This window comes from Gigantopelta aegis, chromosome 7 (assembly GCF_016097555.1).
Source record: "Gigantopelta aegis isolate Gae_Host chromosome 7, Gae_host_genome, whole genome shotgun sequence".
Lineage (NCBI taxonomy): Eukaryota > Metazoa > Mollusca > Gastropoda > Neomphalida > Peltospiridae > Gigantopelta > Gigantopelta aegis.
This window is the reverse complement of record NC_054705.1, coordinates 3,019,321-3,041,981: the sequence shown is the minus strand read 5'-3', so window position 1 is coordinate 3,041,981 and position 22,661 is coordinate 3,019,321. Positions and strand designations below refer to the sequence as shown.

The window sequence follows — 22,661 nt, the reverse complement described above, 5'->3', positions numbered from 1 at the left end:
TGCGTGAGCCACCGGTGACAGACGACAGCAGTAGTGGTAGTACTCATTACGTGGGCCACCGGAAACAGACGACAGCAGTAGTGGTAGTACTCATTACGTGGGTCACCGGTGACAGACGACAACAGTAGTGGTTGTACTCATTACGTGGGCCACCGGTGACAGACGACAGCAGTAGTGGTAGTACTCATTACGTGGGCCACCGGTGGGACATAGTTTTAGATGAAGTGACAGACGACAGCAGTAGTGGTAGTACTCATTACGTGGGCCACCGGTGGGACATAGTTTTAGATGAAGTGACAGACGACAGCAGTAGTGGTAGTACTCACTACGTGGATCACCGGTGGGACATGGTATTGTCACCTTTCACGAGCACATGATATAAACGCTGTTGTGACAGTGATTCACGAGTCCATGTCATCGCAGCTGTATGTATTCCAATGAGCTTTGTCCAGTGCTAAGTTTGATTTGATTGACACCCAATAGCCGATGTATTATTCGTGCTGGGTGTCGTTAAACATTAATTCATTCATTTAATAAACTAGTCTGGGAGTGGCAGTCCTCTTTTAGGATGAACTCTGCCGTAAGGGATCTCCTTGAGAGAGCTGTCCTCCTATAGACGAGGCACTATTCATAGAAGGAACAACTATCTCGCCAAAAACTCAAAATACAGTGAATTGAGCAGAGATACGGCCCTGACCATGTATTAAGATTTTGTCGTTCAGATTTCAGGAATTCGGTATTGGGTGGTTTGGACATTGTGTTGCCCTGTATAATGTATAATTATTTTAGGAAAGTCGGGCAGAGATAGACAACACCATTCGTACAGACCTGATTTCAGTGTTAATCGCTAAACATCAAACACAAAGTCACAAGAGATAGGCTAGACACAGTTTATTTTGTTAGCTTTTTGGGCTGGAATTACAAAGACAGAATCACTGAAACTGAAGACTTAAGACAGACACGTAAAGCCAAAAAGTTACATGTCTCGGAAACAAGGATCAGTCGATTTAAGACAGTTGTGAAGATATATAAGAACCTGTAATTGCAAAATTTTAGCAACTAGATTTAAAATTTGTTTTTTTAAACAAATACATAATTAATTAATATAAAGACCCCAAAAAACCAACCCCCAAACAACAACACCCCCACCTCAGGTATATGGGGGAATTTCGCATGCGGCAACGCCAGCAAATCCGGAACATGGAACATATCCCCATCTATACTGTGTGGCGTGTGTTATTGCGACACACGTGTTGTTGCCTCCTGATGTATCATTACTGACCAGATCGTTGTACTCGAACGGGGAATCAGAATCAAACCAATATGGACGTCCTGAAGTTTCGTTGAACTTCGCTCCAATTACTGCATCCAGAGGTCCTGGAATACAAAGCAGTCGGTGAAAACAATAAATATTGTAGATGACGATCATGTAGTGGACACGAAAATAATTCATGTTGGCTTATTTAAAACTAAAATGCGATTTTAAAATTCCAATTTTCTAGGATCGATTAAGTTTGTACCTGTAAAACAAATAATGAGACAATAAAAGGCAATGTCCGTTAGTGTCATTTTTATAGACAATAGCTGTCTTATTCTTAATTAAAGTTAAAAAAAAGAAGATTAATTATTGTATTTTAGGCATCGATATAATGGATACAGATGGCATTGACTGACGCTGACTGATCTGTACTCCATGACCTCTCTGTCAAAGACATCGCGGTGTAGCTCAGTGGTACAGTGGTTGCCTGAAGTGAGGTGAGTTACAGATCTTGGTATAAAAAGTTAAAGTTTGTTTTGTTTAACAACACCACTAGAGCACATTGATTTTTTTTATCATCGGCTATTGGATGTCAAACATTTGGTTATTTCGACATATAGTATGAGAGAGGAAACCCGCTACATTTTCCCATTAGCAGCCAGGTATCTTTTATTTGCCCCTTCCCAAAGACAGGATAGCACATGCCACGGTCTTTGATAAATCAGTCGTGGTGCACTGGCTAGAACGAAAAACAGCCCAGTAAATCCATCGCATCAAGCCATACATATATCCATAGTTTGGTATGTGCTGTCCTGGATATGGTAAAGTATATGTAAAATATCGCTACCTGTTTCGATATGAATAGCACTTTTGTGAATCCTGATTACAGCAGCTGAACACGTTTTTGGTATTACAGCGTTTTATTGTTAATGTTCATTTCAATGTGATTATACGAAATTATAATCAAATAGACATACTCGTTTACTGTTTAAGTAACCCCTGGTGCGTTCCATAAGATCCCAGGTCATATGTTCTTTAACTTTTATAATTATCAATAAATTTATTGTTGTATAGTGTTTTATTTAACGACACACTCAGCTCAATGTACACACGGTGTTATGGTGTCAGACATATTGTTAAGGACACATGGTTAATTAGAGAGGAAACCTACTGTCGACACTCCATAGACTACGCTATTTGATTAAGTAGCACACATTTATACATACATACATGCATTCATATATCAATACATACATACATACTTAATGACTAGATACTCCAAAGCGTATCATGGCAAATCTGCCAGATGTGGACGAATCGGTGCCACAATTTCTAGTCCCAACTACGGCATGAGACAATTAGTGAGACCTGAAATGATATAATTATCCCTTGCGCCGGTGCGTTAATATCTATGTATGTAATAGTCAAACAAGACATACATACAATATACATACATTGATAGATCAATATATACATATACACACAAACACATATACATACATACATACATACACATACACACATACATTCTGGGTACAAGCATGTACATACGTATATATGTAATAGTTATACCCACACTTTACGAGGTGTATCGGTGAATATCCCTACAGTTTTGGTCGAGGGGCCTCGGAGGTTCTGACAACCAAAATTGTTGGGATATTCACCTACACACCGAGTACGTGTGGGTATAACTGACATATACCCCACTTAAGGTCGAGTTAATTAGTATATTAGTTCTATAGCAAATAAAATCAATATCTAGAAGGCAGTAAATAATGAAACGAAAATAACGTCGACCAGACGTCGTGAGCCTCACATTTTTTTCTGGAGCCTCATGTTTTGTTCTGGAGCAGTGAAACTGTTTATTTCAGTTGTTCGTGTCGCACGTGCAAATGCAATTTGAGGTAGTTTTATTAGAGTGTGTGTTAGGGATGTACTGGTATAGGGATACATTAAAACTCAGGGGCATAGTTTATATTTGTCGGGATGGAATAGTATGGAGAATTAAGTATAAAATGCTATTTCAGAGAGCATTTTTATATTTAGATCTTTTATGCTATAAAATAACTAGACATAATATTTAATGATTTTGGTTTTATGTTTGGGGAATTTACTGGATAGGAGGTAGTTGACACCCCTACCACACTAACTACAGCTCCGCACATTGTACAATTTTTAACAGACGTATCGTGCTGTAAATATCTCAAGGGAACTATTGTGAATAAGTGCGCATATGTAATTAGATGACTCTTTCTATTGGTTGAAATATTACGAAAACATAGTTTGAACTTTGGTATATGCAAATGATGTCGCCCATCAAACAAATATTTGTAAGATGGCTTGTTTTATTTGTTGAAATGTCACCAAGCAAAACCATTTTTGTCTTATTTTGTAACGGTGAATTGTGAAAGACGGTCGTGGGTGTGAAAATAAGCCAGCGGAAAAAAAGACTTTGAAGGCCAGAATGGAGATGTTTTGTTTAGTTAAATGGACTTCGTTTTCTGTGAATTTTAATTGGTACAATCAAGAAGATTTTATATTCGAACTGCAGGAGGAGAAATGTTTCTGGAGACAGTTACGCTGCTGATTCCCGGAAACACGTCTAAGAACACGTGGTGTTGTATAATACAGGTTATGACAGCTGGATATGTACCACAAGGGGAAAATTAGTCTACATTCCCCCAAAATGGATACCTAAAGTCTTCAGCAAGGTGTTGAAGGATTTAAAAGACAATGCGTTGCAACCGAACATCGCAAGTGTGAACATGACGGGAAGTGTTAGTAACGGTCGCGCAGTCGTGCGCTTCTTCAAATGTGAACACGTGCTCATCAAATATAAGAGTAACAACAGAAATACCTTCCGGATTTCAATGTAAGTTATGACAATAACAGTTCATTGTATTATTCATAATTTTTGTTTGTTTTTTGTTTTGTTTTAAATACAGGTGTAGTTAAACGAAAAGTGTAGGTGTATTACAATACAAACACCTACATATATTTTAAATACACCTACACTTTTTTTTTTAACCGGCCTCGGTGGAGTCGTGGTTAGGCCATCAGTCAACAGGCTGGTAGGTACTGGGTTCGGATCCCAGTCGAGGCATGGGATTTTTAATCCAGATACCAACTCCAAACCCTGAGCGAGTGCTCTGCAAGGCTCAATGGGTAGGTGTAAACCATTTGCACCGACCAGTGATCCATAACTGGTTCAACAAAGGCCACGGTATGTGCTATCCTGCCTGTGGGAAGCGCAAATAAAAGATCCCTTGCTGCAAATTGGAAAGAGTAGCCCATGAAGTGGCGACAGTGGGTTTGTGGTCCTTAACCATATGTCTGACGCTATATAACCATAAATAAAATGTGTTGAGTGCGTCGTTAAATAAAATGTTTCTTTCTTTCTTTCCTACACCTTTAACAAAAGAAACCATGAGAAACCATGAGACTGGAATTCGGAGTATAATAGATAATTACCGTGACCCGAAACGGTAGCGTAGTTGATGATTACTTCTCGGTAAAGATCATTCTTCCAAGACGAGTCCAATACAACCATTCTTGCTCCGATCATTTTGCATACATCCTTCAGTGCTTCAACAATTACATCTTCTGACACCACCAATGCAAGGCACATTCGGTTAGAGTCTTTTTTATATAGTCTAAATTGTTCTTTCGCTATGCACATTGCTGAAACAGGGAACAGACAGATGATAAACAAGGTGTGTTAAAAACGTCTAGTCCTCTAATGCTAGGACCAGACTACCAACTGGCCTACAGCATATATAATAAATACATGTATATATGCAATATATATATATATATATGTATGTATGTATGTATGTATGTATGTATGTATGTATGTATGTATATATATGTATATATATGTATATATATATATGCATGTATATGTATAAATGTGAAAAGTGATTTGCACGTACTGTGGAAACCGACAAAACAACACAAATACAACTATGGTCTATGCAATTTAAAACTAGATTAAATCAAGTCAGTTTTAGGTTATTTGCCCAAATTAAATATTGTCCAAGGTTATTGAGCTATTTAATATTTTTGATACTTAATAGATGGATTAGCTTAACAACACTAGGTGGCATGTAATAATACGCTTTAACAATGTTTTGTCTTGAGATCATTATATCGGTGACATTGAGCTATAAACTGGCTTATAACTTAAATTCCAGTAATAAATATTGATAACGACTTCCTTTCGATGTTGTTTTTATTTTGCTATAGGATTCCTGCGTGAATACATCCCGTAATCTTTCTTTTATTATAACAAAACTATTATCATCTATCTTTTTCTCAATTCCATATATAATTTAAACCAATCATATGTAACATTCATTAACCAACTATTGATGCTTAAAGAGCCGTAAAATACAATTATTGATGTTACCTAATTTAATCCAAAATGTAAATATTCTTAATGTTCTCAATATCTACATCGGAAAACGCCGTTGTTCGCTATATATAATCGATAAACGTGTCTTTATGTACACCTAGTAGCTTTGTACAGAACAGTACATGCAATATTTCTATATCTTTAGCTGTGTGAAAACCTATATTGGCGTGTTGGCAACGCATTTGTGACAGTTGAAAACCTGAGCTCCTAACATTAGTTTTACAATTATACAAGTATAAAATTACCCCTGAGCCTCGCATTAGTTTCTTAAAGTTACAAATAACGTAGTTTTGTCGTGTTTGTGTTGTTTTAATTCCTCTTTATGCTAGTCTCACACTATCAACTGTCAAGTGCGGACTGATCCACGGCAAATAGTTGTAGTTTAAAACCTTCAAATGATACTAGTCCACTGAAAAATCACATTCTAGTAGTTATAGTATAAAACTGTCAAATGAAGATAGGTCCAATGAAAAGCAACATACCAGTAGTTGTTGTAGTAAAAATATTGCAAAATAAAGATTTGTCAATTCAAAAACAACATGCCAGTAATTGCAGAAATAATAATAATATAAAATCCTGTAAAATTACAGACACATACCGTCATAATCTCTCCATTTTTTTAGACAGTGCGTGAGATTTTCATTGGCAATTTTCAAATCTTTAGTCAAACTGCTAATATTTTCATTGGCGTTTTTCACATCTTCAGTCAAACTGGTGATATTTTCATTGGCGTTGTTCACATCTTCAGTCAAACTGGTGATATTTGCATTGGCGTTTTCCAAATCGTCAGTCAAACTGGTGATATTTTCATTGGCGTTGTTCAGATGTTCAGTCAAACTGCTGATATTTCCAGTCAGACGTGTGATATTTTCATTGGCGTTGTTCAGATGTTCAGTCAAACTGGTGATATTTTCATTGGCGTTGTTTAGATCTATAGTCAAACTGCTAATATTTTCATTGGCGTTTTTCACATCTTCAGTCAAACTGGTGATATTTTCATTGGCGTTGTTCACATCTTCAGTCAAACTGGTGATATTTGCGTTGGCGTTGTCCAAATCGTCAGTCAAACTGGTGATATTTTCATTGGCGTTGTTCACATCTTCAGTCAAACTGGTGATATTTTCATTGGCGTTTTTCAGATCTTCAGTCAAACTGGTGATATTTTCATTGGCGTTTTTCAGATCTTCAGTCAAACTGGTGATATTTTCATTGGCGTTTTTCAGCTCTTCGATCAAACTGGTGATATTTTCATTGGCGTTTTTCAGCTCTTCGGTGAAACTGGTGATATTTTCATTGGCGTTTTTCAGATTTTCAGTCAAACTGGTGATATTTTCATTGGCGTTTTTCAGATCTTCAGTGAAACTGGTGATATTTTCATTGGCGTTGTTAAGATTTTCAGTCAAACTGGTGATATTTTCATTGGCGTTTTTCAACTCTTCATTCAAACTGGTGATATTTTCATTGGTGTTGTTGAGATCTTCAGTACAACTGGTGATATTTTCATTAGCGTTTTTCAGATCTTCAGTCAAACTGGTGATATTTTCATTGGCGTTTTTCAGATCTTCAGTCAAACTGGTGATATTTTCATTGGCGTTTTTCAGATTTTCAGTCAAACTGGTGATATTTTCATTGGCGTTTTTCAGCTCTTCAGTGAAACTGGTGATATTTTCATTGGCGTTTTTCAGATTTTCAGTCAAACTGGTGATATTTTCATTGGCGTTGTTGAGATCTTCAGTACAACTGGTGATATTTTCATTGGCGTTGTTGAGATCTTCAGTACAACTGGTGATATTTTCATTGGCGTTTTTCAGATCTTCAGTCAAACTGGTGATATTTTCATTGGCGTTTTTCAGATCTTCAGTCAAACTGGTGATATTTTCATTGGCGTTTTTCAGATTTTCAGTCAAACTGGTGATATTTTCGTTGGCGGTTTTCAGATGTTCAGTCAAACTGGTGATATTTTCATAAGCGAAGTTCAAGTTTTTAATCAAACGGATGATATAGTTTTTAGAATTTGCCAGTGCTTCATTGGTAATTCCGGCAGTTTTTTTAGGTGCTTTACCTTCCCTTCACAAGCCACAAGCCTAAAATATAGCAGAAAACCAGGATAAACTTCTTTTTTTAAAAACGCCACAAACATTTAACAGATTACAAAGACATGTTTTGGTCTTCGAACATTACAAACATGGATAATGATGAGATGAATGGTGAAGCCGCAGTATGACCCGAGCTCGGCCAGAGCATGTCAGGTAATCACCCCCCCCCCCCCCCCCCCCTCGGGGAAATATACAAAAAAAATCGCACCGTGAAATGGATGAAAACCGGTGTATGTGGCCGTACACTTACTCATTAAGCCTGGCAGAGCAGGCACTCTGGGTTGGAGTTGATACTGGCAAGAAAGGTCCTCCACTGGGTCAGATGGGATACATAACATAACCACTACATCACTAACGCCAGTATGATCATAGTTACAGTCGATGTTGAGAAGTTTGTCAGTGGTATGTATGGGTCTACAGAGGAGAGCATTCTTCATCATTACCTGGATATACGCAGGTTGGTGTGTAGTATGACTAATATCATATTCATTCTGTGTGTATAGTATGTGTATTTATCATTACCTGGATATACGCAGGTGGGTATGTAATATGACCAATACCATGTTCAGTCGGCATGGGAAGTATATGTATTTAACCTTACCTGGATATACGCAGGTGGGTATGTAGTATGATCAATATCAAAATCAGTCAGCATACGAAGTATATGTATTTAACCTTCATCTGAATATAAGCAGGTGGGTATGTAGTATGACCAATATCAAATTCAATCGGCATGGGAAGTATATGTATTTAACCTTACCTGGATATACGCAGGTGAGTATGTAGTATGACCAATCTGATTTCCATTCGCCGTGTATAGTGTGTGTCTTTAAACTTGATACTTTAGATGAATGACGAGTCCATCTTTTGACTTAGAACTAGATTAAAGTCTCCACAAATTACGGATTGATAATTTTCCAGATCTTTAATATGGTGAACGAAATTTGGAGAAAAAAAAGAGTATTTCCTTTATTTCGTCCATTTATATTTAACTGTGTGGTCCTTCCACCTTCTGTTGTTACATCTAATATGACACAATTTCCAGATTTATCTTTTCTAAGTTTGTGTATTTTATGCTCACAATTATTATTAAACCCAGCTGCTATCCCTTTCCCAGTCATTGACATTTAAGTTTTATACTTTGGAAACTCGCCATAATGCTTTTATATGTGTTATTGTTCCATTTATGTAATATTTAACCACATCGATGAAAGCTTTTTTCTTCTACATGATTTAAGATATATAATAGTGTTCAGTCCAAATATTCGAATATTCAAATATCGCTCGCTAATTTGTTATTCAGAATACTCGAATAGTATTTTCTGGTATTCGAATATCTTGACTGTTTAGGTCGCATGGGGAAAATGACTCGAAATAAGATGGATAATGTGGTTCCTTTGAATTAAGAGATCGGTCTTGCATGTTGCTTACTACAGACATTCATTGGGCAACATAAAGAATGTCTCGAGTTTCATGATATTGTATTAGTAGTGACGTCTGATGCGTGTTGTTATCATGTATCTTATTGTCCTCGTGTAACTGTTTTCTTTCGGTATATTTTTATCATCTGTTTTTGTGTGTGCATTTACCATAGGTTGACACTCAATAGCCGATGTATTTGTCGTGCTGGGTTGTCGTTAAACATTCATTCATTATTTCGGTATAGCATATTGCGGGAACAGGTTTCTTTGTGGCTTCTAACCACAATGTCCGACTTCAATATAACCATAATACATTGCGTTGAGTGGTGCGTCATCCAATCTTTTCTTCTCCTCCTAGCCGTCGTCAGAACTACAGCGCAAAATATTAACCTCAATGTTTAACGGACAAATGACACTAGAAATATGATGCTCCTAGTGCCAAGAGACACTACATTTAGCAGGTGTATTTTGTTTTATTTTGTTGTTGTTTTTGTTGTTATTTATTATTTAACAAAATGTTGTTGTTGTTTGATTTTACAAAACCAATAAGGTAAGTTGGTGTATAAAGCCTCTGAATGTTTAAAGTGGGCCAGTGCAATTCAGTGATTAAGTAATCTATCCCTGTTGAACAATACAGTGATCAAGTAAACTATCTATGTTGAACAATACAGTGATCAAGTAAACTATCCCTGTTGAACAATGCAGTGATCAAGTAAACTATCCCTGTTGAACAATGCAGTGATCAAGTAAACTATCTGTTGAACAATGCAGTGATCAAGTAAACTATTCCTGTTGAACAATGCAGTGATCAAGTAAACTATCCCTGTTGAACAATGCAGTGATCAAGTAAACTATCCCTGTTGAACAATACAGTGAGCAAGTAAACTATCTCAAGTAAACTATCTGTTGAACAATACAGTAATCAAGTAAACTATCTCTGTTGAACAATACAGTGATCAAGTAAACTATCCCTGTTGAACAATACAGTGATCAAGTAAACTATCCCTGTTGAACAATAGAGTGATCAAGTAAACTATCTCTGTTCAACAATACAGTGATCAAGTAAACTATCTCTGTTCAACAATACAGTGATCAAGTAAACTATCTCTGTTGAACAATGGCCAGTGCAATACAGTGATCAAGTAAACTATCTCTGTTGAACAATGGCCAGTGCAATACAGTGATCAAGTAAACTATCCCTTTTGAACAATACAGTGATCAAGTAAACTATCTATGTTGAACAATACAGTGATCAAGTAAACTCTCTCTGTTGAACAATGGCCAGTGCAATACAGTGATCAAGTAAACTATCTCTGTTGAACAATGGCCAGTGTAATACAGTGATCAAGTAAACTATCTCTGTTGAACAATGGACATTTCCGTATATAGTTGATGAAACCAGGTGTTCGATAACCTCACTTAATAATACACAATTATGTAATAATAATACACAATAATATAAAAGTAGAATAGAATAGATGTCTACAGCACGAAAATACATCGGCTATTATAATATAAACATATTTCAATGAGGTGAGTTACATCTGTTCCGGCGCATGTGCAGAAATTTCAGTAGGGGGCGGGTGGATTATATTGGTGAGCTAAATTTGTGGGGAGGGGGAGGGACAAGATATACTAACCCGGAAAATGTATTGAAAAGAAAAAAACCCCACATTGAGTAGGGTGGAGTTCAATCCCACAAACCCCTCCGCTGCACAAGCGCCTGCTGCCTCCCTCCGTACGATGTTTCCCTTCCAAGCATAAAAAGTCGCAGAAAAAAATGTGTCCAGCGAAATACAGTGGTAACCGTTTCAATGACAGCGGCCAACGCCAAATATCACGATTTAGCAATTCTGATCCAAGAGTAACGAATTTTAACTCATCTAAACAATAATATTTGGGTTATAAAACTCCAAAAGAGCAACTAGTGAGTGTCTGAAAATGGGTAGGCCCTAAGTGTGCTCTTTAGAAGTCAAGATATCGCGTCTAAGGCTATGTAAATACTAATTAAAAAAAAAAAAAATCAGTATTGGGTTATAACACTATGCAAAATAACCCCCACCTCCACTTAAGGGGTCAGAACTGATGCGTTTCAGGCCATCTAAATAAAAACATTCTTGGATTATATTACTACGCAAAATAATCCTTAAAATAGCTTTAATATTATGGTTTAAAATAATTAATTTTGCGATTCAGATGCGAAGAAAAGACGATTAAAGGCATTCAATTGTAAAATGTTCTCCGGTAGAACCGTCATGTCACATATGTATATATCATTCTTTTTGCATTCTCCTCATATGCCTTTGCTGAACGGCCATAGTGAAAATAAACTGTTCTGGTCTAGTTGATATTAGTCACTGTGCCAATACACATACGACACAGTGTTCTCCCCCTTCCCACTTATCCATTTTTACAAATAGAGATCGTGTCTTTATTAGTTTAAGACGTGTTCTTACCTGTTTTGACACCGTCTCCAGTGATTACTTCCCCACTGACGCCAACCCCCACGTCGCCACCCTCCGTGACGCCAACCTCCACGTCGCCACCCTCCGTGACGCCAACCTCCACGTCGCCAACCTCCATGTCGCCACCTTCCGTGATGTCGTCTTCCGTGTCGCCATCTCCAGTGGCCAGAGCACACAAGAAAAATGGCTGCAAACAGGACGAGTACCAAAGAAAGTTTCATATTTCGTGACTGTCCACGATGATGACAGTAGGATAAATGGTGTCTTCTTTTATAGATTGATATTGCAGTGGCAGACGCACGTCAGAGAAACATAAATTAATTAAACCAAACACATGTTGATATGTGTCGCACGTCAATGAACACGAAATCGATGAAGTTGTCAATGTAGTAATACCTGTGTTTGTGTGCGTGTTAATGTTTTACGTAAACCTAATATGATTTTAATTACTTGATGAATTTAACTTGTATGCGATATTATTAGGATCATAGGTGGGAAAATAACCTAGAAAATATATTAGGTAGGAGGTAAACGTGAACTTAACACAGACCATCTTACGGCTGATTATACCACACGGATAACAATGCCCACTGTTTCTTTCAGTGTTGAAATTACGAACATAAGCATGTCCATTGTTTCTTCGTTAACCCCCCCCCCAAACCCCCCCCCCCCCCAAAAAAAAAACCCCACAAAAAAACCCACAAAAAAAACACACACACAAAAACAAACCAACAACAACAACAACAACAACAAAAAACACACAAAAAACAACAACAACCCAACAACAACAAACAACCGCCATCACTTAACACTTTAAATCAAATCAATGAGTTATTTGAAATTTCAATATGGCGGCTATTTTTCAAGACGGCCGTCATACTATCCCATTGATGCCCAGTATTGATGTGTATATCAATTAATATTACTGTCCGATTTTGATCTGCGATTTTATAAATGGGAATATTATTTTTTCTACACTAAAAATAAAATGGCGCAAATATGGCTTTACCACTGCACTACATTGCCTTAATGTTCTTATCTTTCAAGTTCTCATATACAAGTTTGTTACTATATAAAGTAGAGAACAATGGGGTCGTTTTACGAGTACATAACATTGTTTTAGTTTTATCTGAGATTAATTTCACAAACCATCGTTTAGACTATTTAATACCGATATTAGTTGGATAGTTTCCACTTCAATATAAAGTGACGTATCGTCTGCAATTAGACGATATTAGTTAGATAGTGTCCACTTCAATATAAAGTGACGTATCGTCTGCAATTAGACGATATTAGTTAGATAGTGTCCACTTCAATATAAAGTGACGTATCGTCTGCAATTAGACGATATTAGTTAGATAGTGTCCACTTCAATATAAAGTGACGTATCGTCTGCAATTAGACGATATTAGTTAGATAGTGTCCACTTCAATATAAAGTGACGTATCGTCTGCAATTAGACGATATTAGTTGGATAGTTTCCACTTCAATATCTCCAAAATACAAGGGCCATAACTTGACGTATCGTCTGCAATTAGACGTTTCGTAATTTTGACATATAGGAAACCCGCTACATTCTTCCATTAGTAGCAAGGGATTTTTTATATGCACCATCCCACATACAGGATAGCACATACCACGGCCTTTGATGTACCAATCGTGGTGCACTGGCTGGAACAAGAAATATTCCAATGGGACCACCGACGCAGATCGATCCTAACCCAACAGCCCATCAAGCGAGCGCTTTACCCACAGGGCTACATTCCACTTCCCCCACCTCCAGCGCCCACCCCGATTAAGACATATGTTACGAAACTGGATGGTCACCTATAAATTGTAGTTGTATTACAATCCAATGTCTACACACACTGGCATAGCCAGAATTTTAGGGGGGGGGGGGGGCAATCCACACTATGTATGTATGTATGTATGTATGCATGTATGTATGATCTAACAAACAAATAATAGAGTAAACAATGCAAATGTAGTTTTCTCAGTGAATTTATCTTGAGATGTGATTAATCTTCTAACTGTTGTGTTTCATGTGAACGGTTTTTATCCTACTGGTTTTAAAGGCCGAACTCCTGTTCTGTTTAGTTTTCTCCTGACGATGCCAACATTTAGTTGACGAAACGTTAAGATTTTAAACCTGTGGTTTTAAACAGAGAGTTTATTTTTATTTAATAGAGTAAAAAAGGTCTGATTGGGGGGGGGGGGGTACCGGTAAACCCCCCCCCCCCCCCGTCGCTACGCCACAGTCTACACATGAGTACGAGGAAACCAAGATTATATTCCATACGCAATTACAGTAACATGTGACTATGATGAACTGCGCAGGAAAGATCGTCGAGCCAGGCTACCGCTGTGTGTTTCTTGCAGTATGAGCTGATTTTAACCAGATTGGTAAAGCAATAAAAATATTCGCCACGGGAAACACGCAACAGCCCGGCTAGTGCTGTATGTTTCGTGCAGTATGAGCTGATTTTAACCAGATTGGTAAAGCAATAAAACTATTCACCATGGGAAACACGCAACAGCCAGGCTAGTGCTGTATGTTTCGTGCACTATGAGCAGATTTCAACCAAATTGCTAAATCAATAAAAAATATTCGCCACGGGAAATACTCAACACCACAAAAACGAACACAATACCTTGCTTTTAGAATGGATAATGCAAAAATCAAAAGTACGCTATTTTAACTTAAAATACACCTGTGTCTCACCTCTTCATTATTTTTCAGTAATAGAGCGACGATTCCATAACTCTCCATTACTATGTTATTACCAGTCCAGCAAATATTAAAGAACTGAACCAACAACACAAAGCCGTAATAAAAAAAAGTTTACTCCACAACTATCCGTACAAGCTGTCAGGAGATTGGTTCATATCGTCATTTCATTATCACCCCACATAAAAATCTCTATATCGTAGTTCAGTTCATTTATAGTCGTGTTCCTCTAAGCTGAGAGAGCTTAAAATCGATATTTTATTCCTGTTTGCCAATGATCCTTGAATCGATGTGGCACACGACTTTCACAATAGTATATCTGTAAAATGAAACATATAAAGGATATGTTGGTAATTCTGACTGTCAAAATAGTATGAAATTAAACGAAAACTAAACCAATCAATATAGACTAGGATTCATTCCATATAAAAACAAACAAAAACATTTGAAGAATTGAATAATTAAGTCAGAACAGAACTGCCACAAAACAGCTGAACACAAGTTCCGTTGATTTAAATGTTTGGTGTCGTGGTCATCTTAATATACTCGAGCATAGAATACAGGGTTCAAATTCAAGCAGAGGCCTAAATATGGAAAATAAATCACTAAACATTATCATTGTTAACAGTGCCAAACAAGTCCTTTCTCCAAACTGCCACTGACAGGGCAGTGCATAGATAAGTCTGTGATGTACCTGGATGGGACAGATAATCCCGACGGCGATCGATCTTGCGACGGACCCATTACGCGTCAGGCAATAATTCTGTCAGAGCTATGCACACTAAAGCTTAGGAACGGGGCAGGCGAAGGGGCACGGAGTAATGATAGTACTAGATATGTCTTAACGTAGGTGTTTGCCTATTAGCAAACCAGACCGGCCTCGGTGGCGTCGTGGCAGGCCATCGGTCTACAGGCTGGTAGGTACTGGGTTCGGATCCCAGTCGAGGCATGGGATTTTTAATCCAAATACCGACTCCAAATCCTGAGTGAGTGTTCCGCAAGGCTCAATGGGTAGGTGTAAACCACTTGCACCGACCAGTGATCCATAACTGGTTCAACAAAGGCCATGGTTTGTGCTATCCTGCCTGTGGGAAGCGCAAATAAAAGATCCCTTGCTGCCTGTCGTAAAGAAGAGTAGCCTATGTGGCGACAGCGGGTTTCCTCTAAAAACAGTGTCAGAATGACCATATGTTTGACGTCCAATAGCCGATGATAAGATTAAAAATCAATGTGCTCTAGTGGCGTCGTTAAATAAAACAAACTTTACTTTATTAGCAAACCACGATGTGTAGAAAGATGTTTCTAACCAAATTATAAAACTATAAATTACTTTATAACTTAATTTTCGTTCTGCATCTTGTTATCCTGAACAGGCTCACAGAAACCACACACACACATTTTTCGACGTTGTTGCATTTGCAACATTTCTGCTGATTCACAGAATGCAATCAGTTCGTCATGGGACGGCGCTTATTCGTCATTCAAAGATTCCAAACGCAATATTATTATTATACAACTTCCACCATTATCATCTCAGCATTTCACTAATGTATCGTCATCATGTAACAACTTCAGTATACAGTACATGGTTAAAAATTAGCAGTCGCCCGGTCGCTGAGGGCGAGTAAGAATTTTACAAAGGTAGTCCTTTGTGCGACCATCGAATTTGTTGTCGTTGTTGTTTTAAGTTTAAGCGATTTACATGAAATAAGAACAGATCAGATCTAAAGTGACACGAATACTTACATGATGATATAACCGTCCAAATATTACTGTAATAAACAATAAATACGTTTTGTTGCTTTGTAATATGATACATCGTATATTTTGGTAAAATGTTTTGTTTTGGGTTGTTGTCTTTTTTGTCACAGATTTATTTTTCTCTCGATATTTATTTTATTAGTAACAGTAGGTTTAGTAAACTATTAAAATTAAACGCACACGTGTGTCACTCCCGAAGAAATCCTTTCCTGGATATGTTACCCCCTCTGTCATCTCCACAAAGTTTATTTCATCCCTCTTGCATCGCCACAAAGAGGACTGGCACGCCAGACTAGTTTATATATTAAAGCACGTGCAGTTCTACCTTTATTCTCTTTGTACTGCATTATTTGGGTGTTGTTGTTTTTTTTACTTCAGAGACAATGCAAATCAAGATGCATACCTAGCATTTAGTCTTCACCTCTGTATTAATTTTTTTTTAAATATGTATGACTCACAGCCAATTTATCATAGTAGCATATGTAGCACGTGCTACGGGCCTCGCACTTCAAGGGGCCCCGCGATGATGTGTACCTTTATTTTCCTCATGTAATTTTGGCCCTCTCCCTGAGGGGGTTGCAAGATATATATTCTGGCTAGAGGGACCCGCTGATATTTGTGCCCTCTCCCCGAGGGAGTTGCAAGATATATATCCTGGTTAGGGGGACCCTCTGTTATTTGTGCCCTCTCTCCGAGGGAGTTGCAAGATATATATTCTGGCTAGAGGGACCCGCTGATATTTGTGTCCTCTCTCCGAGGGGGTTGCAAGATATATCCTGGTTAGGGGGACCCTCTGTTATTTGTGTCCTCTCCCCGAGGGAGTTGCAAGATATATATCCTGGTTAGGGGGGGCCGCTGATATTTGTGCCCTCTCTCCGAGGGGGTTGCAAGATATATATCCTGGTTAGGGGGACCCTCTGTTATTTGTGCCCTCTCTCCGAGGGAGTTGCAAGATATATATCCTGGTTAGGGGGACCCTCTGTTATTTGTCCTCGATGATCCATAAATCGGCTCTGGTACAATTTAATGGTAATTTGTGAGACATTTTTGTATTTTATTTATACTGGATTTCTTTTTTCAAAAAGTGTTACTTGAGTTGTTACTATGGGTTTAAAACTCAATAACATGTTTTTATATGCATTTTAACTTTATTCATAATGCCATTATATGCCAATTCATCGGTTTCCTTTTGAAGCAAACGGACTATATACGATATCACATGGTTATTATTCAACAAAGAACATTTTAGTTTTGAATGTGGCAGTTAAATTTGAATGTGATAATTGGAGGGCTAGTTGGATTTGAGAAGGGCCAGTAAGAATTTTCTTCAAATGTTTCTGCTGGCGACCATAGCTTTCATGTTAACTGAGAACCCTGACAGTATCGTCAATGGTATCAGTTGGACGTACAGTCTCTGTATGCAGATTCAGTTAAAATAAATTTGACAAATAAACTGTTGTCATAACTTGTGGACTCGTCGTCAGCCATACCGCCACAAAGACATATATCAACAAAATCGCGTTTTCTTTGCACGTGTCTTGATTTGACCCATGCACGTGATTGCATGTGTCTTAAATAATGGAGACGTAACCTATCCGTGTGACAGGTACATTACACACGAACAGTCCATGCTAATGTTACCATAAAAATGAGGAGGACGGATGAGGCTGTCTACATACAAAACCTACTTAATCAACTCACCCAAATCACTAGTGTTAAACTCCATACTTACATATATTGACATAACGTCATTTTAGTGGTGTATTTTATTAAGGGAAATATCCTCGTAACTCTCCATTCCCTGCAAAACAATGGGGTTCGGTGTTAGCGGGCATCGTCTGCATTATATTTCAGGAATTGAGTTATTTGGACACCCCCCTTACTGCTTGTCATACTTTAACCATGGATTCAGATTTGACAGACGAAGAAACATTTGTTATGCAAAGCTTATTCAGTTTGGATATTAGTGTGTTATCTGCATGTACCTTCAAGGACAAGAGTTCCTCCCATCCTCAGCCCCTCCTACGCCAAACATGTTAAAATAATTGTTGGTTTTATTATGAATATTAAAGGTTTAGCAAGGTTTACTAGTACATGTATATGTGTACGTATGTGTGTATGTATGTATGCATGTATGCATGTATGTACATGTGTGTCTGCATGTATGTGTGTGTGTATGTATCTGTGTATGCATGTGTGTATGTATTTGTGTGTGTGTGTGTGTGTGTGTGTAAACATATATACAGAGAGAGAGAGAGAGAGAGAGAGAGAGAGAGAGAGAGAGAGAGAGAGAGAGAGAGAGAGAGAGAGAGAGAGAGGGAGGGATGGGGTGGAGAGAGAGGTTTTATTTAACAACGCACTTAACATATTGTATTTACGGTTATATGGCGTCAGACATATGCTCACGGTCCACACATATATTGAGAAAGGAAGCAGCAAGGGATATTTTATATACACCATCCCACAGACAGGGTAGTACATACCACGGCTTTTGATATACCAGTCGTGGTGCACTGGCTGGAACGAGAAATAGCCCAATGGGCACACCGACGGGGATCGATCCCAGATCAAGCGAGTGCTTTACCACTGGGCTACGTCCCGCTCCAGAGATCAGAGAGAGAGAGAGAGAGAGAGAATGAGAGGATGAGGTAATTACCGAGAGAGAGAGAGAGAGATAGAGATAGAGAGAGAGATTAGAAGCAAGGACTAGAGATATGCAGGGACCCCATAGACAGGGAGAGACATATAAACGTATATATTAAAAATAACATGTTAATTTTCACTTCATTCTGAAATGTGTATTTGCCAATGCCATCGTCATGTAAGATAAGGTCAGCTTTTATTTTAATAGGTATCTGGTGAGACCGAAGTTCCACAATTGATGCTGTTTTATCATCAATTTATCAGAATGTGTTTTTATTTTGTTATTTATGTATTTATAAGATTATCTGGCGTCATTAAATATCATATGTTAGAACGCACTGCGGGGAAATTATAAGCACTGTCGTGTTTTTCTTCTGAGAAACAAAATAGTAATGAACAAGTCTTATTGATGTTATTATGTAATAAAACAATTATTGACCAATTTCGGGCAATATGACGTTTTTTGAACCGAATACATTTATATTGGCCTAGCCAACGGCCGACGTCAGTATAATTTGTTAGTCAATAAAACCTGATGCTGCCCTCAATGACGGTCAATAACTGATCACAAACAAAGCATTGACAGTTGCATTATTAAATTTGGTAGAATATTCTGAACACTTCCGCCTGATTCATTTACATGTTCGAAGTTGTTAGCCATGTGTCGCGGTCTCACACCTGGAGCCGTCGGTCACAACGAACTCTATCGACATAGCTGTATGACGAAACAGTACATGTGCTCTCATCATGTCTGTGTAGCACCTGCAAGAAGCTTTCTAACAACTAGCACACTCTCTTGGACAAACAACCTAGATAGCTGAGGTGGGTGCCCAGGACAGCGTGCTTGAAACTTAATTGGATATAAGCATGAACATCAGTTGAAATGAATGAATTAAAGAATGTTGGGATGAGGTAATTACCGTTCCCATTTCATTTTAATATATATATATATATATATATATATATATATATATATATATTCCATTAGAAGCAAGGACTATTTTATATGCACCACCCCATAGACAGGGTATCACATACCACGGCCTTTAATATGCCAGTCGTGGTGCACTGGCTGGAACAAAAAGTAGCCCAGTGGGCCCACCGATGGGGATGAATCCTAGACCGACCGCGCATCATGTGAACGCTTTACCACTGGGCTATGTCCCGCCCCTACAAATGAAATATAAATGTATGTTCAAATTTATCAGAATTTGTTTTTATTTTCTTATTTATTTATTTATTTAATTATTTATAAGATTACCTGGCGTCATTAAATCTCATCAGTTATAACGCACTGCGGGAAATTATAAGCATTGGCGTATTTTTCGTCTGAGAAACAAAACAGTAATGAACTAGTCTTATTGATGTTATTATGTAATAAAACAATTATTGACCAATTTCGGGCAATATGATGTTTTATGGACCGAATAAATTTATATTGGCCTAGGCCAATGGCCGACGTCAGTATAATGTTTTAGTCCATGATACTGCCCTCAATGTCGGTCCATAATTGATCATAAACAAAGCATTTACAGTTGCATTATTCAATCTGGTAGAATATTCTGAACACTCCGCCTGATTCATTTACATGTTCGAACTTGTGAGCCACGTGTCGCGGTCTCACACCTGGAGCCGTCGGTCACAACGAACTCTATCGACATAGCTGTATGACGAAACAGTACATGTGCTCTCATCATGTATGTGTAGCACCTGCAAGAAGCTTTCTACCCTCGAGAAACTTACACGCTGTCTGCATGACATTACAGCAGCCACCTCTGAACCACAATTAACACGTCTGTTGTAAATGTCATACAACCGTCAAAAGATAAACGCGATTTATTTTAATTTAAAATCTGTTATTATTTAACTTATTTTCCGCGAAAATGTATTTCTGATAATTACAGTTTAAGAATGTGTGCATCTCTTACATGTATGTCCATATTGCTACCAGCATACTAAATGTTGCATACTTGATATCCCTCCAACCTGCTCTTGGTGTACCTCCTTCAAGGGATCTCCCACTTCAATTCGTTTGGATGTGGTAACTAAGAGGATTTCTTTGCATACACAACTTGGGTGTCCTTACTCTTAGGGTTTTTGGATATGCTCAAGTGAGAAATAAAATGTTAAATTATTTAAGGAAATTATTTTGTCTACGAACACTACATTGCTGTATGTATCAAATATATTTGACCTTGACTGTGAGCACATAATTAAACAGTTATTTCAAATTCCTCTGTTAATATAATAATAATAATAATAATAATAATAATAATAATAAATAATAATAAAAAAATAAAAATAAAAGTTTTGAAACATTTAAGGAAATAATTGTTTAAAGAGTACACCATGTACTAACAAGACATTTCGACATTTGATTTTGAATTTGTGTATATAATTGACAAAATTGTTTAACATTATCCTGTTACTGTTTACACCGTTCCTCTCGAAATGGTACCGATACTGACATTTCATACTTGCTATGAATATTGTGAAATTCACGCCATATAATATAGATATTTCAAATATCCTATGACTGCAAATTATACTGAACCACTTTTAAAACGCAACACTCATTATATCAGACATTTCAAATTTAATTTAATTCATAGATTGAAATCAATTATATTTCCTGTTTGGATTTTGTTCGAACCAATTGTACATAATCTCAGTATAGCACAAACCTTTGTTAAAAAGTATCAATATAGTGCAAACCAATCTTTAAAAAAGTGAACATAGTGCAAACCGATTTTTAAAACGTTTTAATGCAGTGAAAGAGATTGATAAAAGTCTCAATATAGTGCAAACCAATCTTTAAAAAAGTGAACATAGTGCAAACCGATTTTTAAAACGTTTTAATGCAGTGAAAGAGATTGATAAAAGTCTCAATATAGTGTAAGCCGATGTTAAAATTCTCATCAGTCATACTCAAATTAAATTTTGATTCATCAGAATATAGAACGTTGGCCAATTGGTTCGTTATCCATCGAACATGCCTCATGGTCCACTGTACGCGTTATGTTCGATGTCTAGGAGTAAGGATAGGTTATCTATAGGGTCAGCTCGCGTAGATCGATCTCTCCATCAGGCGACGCCGTATAGTATCCAAGTGAATTGGACATCTGAAAGCAGGACAATTGCCTCAAGTACACGGTGAAGATATGGACAGTGAAAACGTGTTATTGTCTGGCGCTTGTAAGAGCTTACCCATGAAGTCCTATTACTTGCTGGCATTAGAAGCTGAACTAAAGAAACGAGTTCGCTGGTGCCGCGTTTTCATGAAAATTGCCCTGTCATTGAATTGTTATCATTGGCTGGCATGGTCTAGGGCAGTCTCTGATTAACCCTGTCTGTTATATGCCATTCACACGTCTCAAAACAGTTTATGGGTGGCGCCGGAAGTGTCTAGCTACCTAATGCATGGATACCATAGCACGTAACATCGCAAACGTCTGATTCCCTTTATTTTAGTAAGTCTAGACGTTTTATTTCTAAACATTTGACAAACATGTGATGGTTTGTTGGTGTGGCACTATAATAAATATTAAAATATAAGAAATGTTAACAAAAATCTATGCACGATTCAATTGCATGGCCCTTATGATGACTAACAGCATACTGTGCAATTGGTAGCAGATGTATTTTTCTTGATGGGGCGTCGTTAAACATTTATGCATTCATTCACTTAAAGTAAACATTCATCAACAGTTTTACAGACAATTTGTACAACGTACTTGTGCAAAACAGCATCTATAAAACGTGGATGAATAATACAAAATAACGTTGTAAAAATGTTGCGTCTTTAAAGTCGTGGAGTATATTACCAGGTTCTGTCTATTGATTTTCTAGCGAACTTCCATATCCCACAGAACATT

At 37.5% G+C, this 22,661-nt stretch overlaps 1 protein-coding gene across 1 annotated transcript; it reads right to left on the bottom strand.

The window, feature by feature from the left end:
* Window positions 1–876: 876 nt before the first annotated feature.
* Window positions 877–14,424, bottom strand: LOC121377220 (putative uncharacterized protein DDB_G0286901). Its single transcript, XM_041505128.1, has 5 exons — window positions 14,377–14,424; window positions 11,646–11,841; window positions 6,271–7,734; window positions 4,730–4,939; window positions 877–1,377 (listed from the first exon to the last, which is right to left on the bottom strand). The coding sequence occupies exons 1-5, from the start codon at window positions 14,422–14,424 to the stop codon at window positions 1,151–1,153; spliced, it is 2,145 nt and encodes a 714-aa protein (XP_041361062.1). The 3' UTR covers window positions 877–1,150.
* Between the last annotated feature and the right edge of the window lie 8,237 nt (window positions 14,425–22,661).

Bases quoted from the DNA above. Each gene is read 5' to 3' on its own strand.
- LOC121377220 (XM_041505128.1), bottom strand. From the start codon at position 14,424: ATGGAGAGTTATGGAATCGTCGCTCTATTACTGAAAAATAATGAAGAG. The intron at 11,842-14,376 runs GTGAGACACAGG...TCCTGTTTGCAG, and splicing joins TACTGAAAAATAATGAAGAG to CCATTTTTCTTGTGTGCTCT. The intron at 1,378-4,729 runs GTAATTATCTAT...TTTGTATTCCAG, and splicing joins CGCTACCGTTTCGGGTCACG to GACCTCTGGATGCAGTAATT.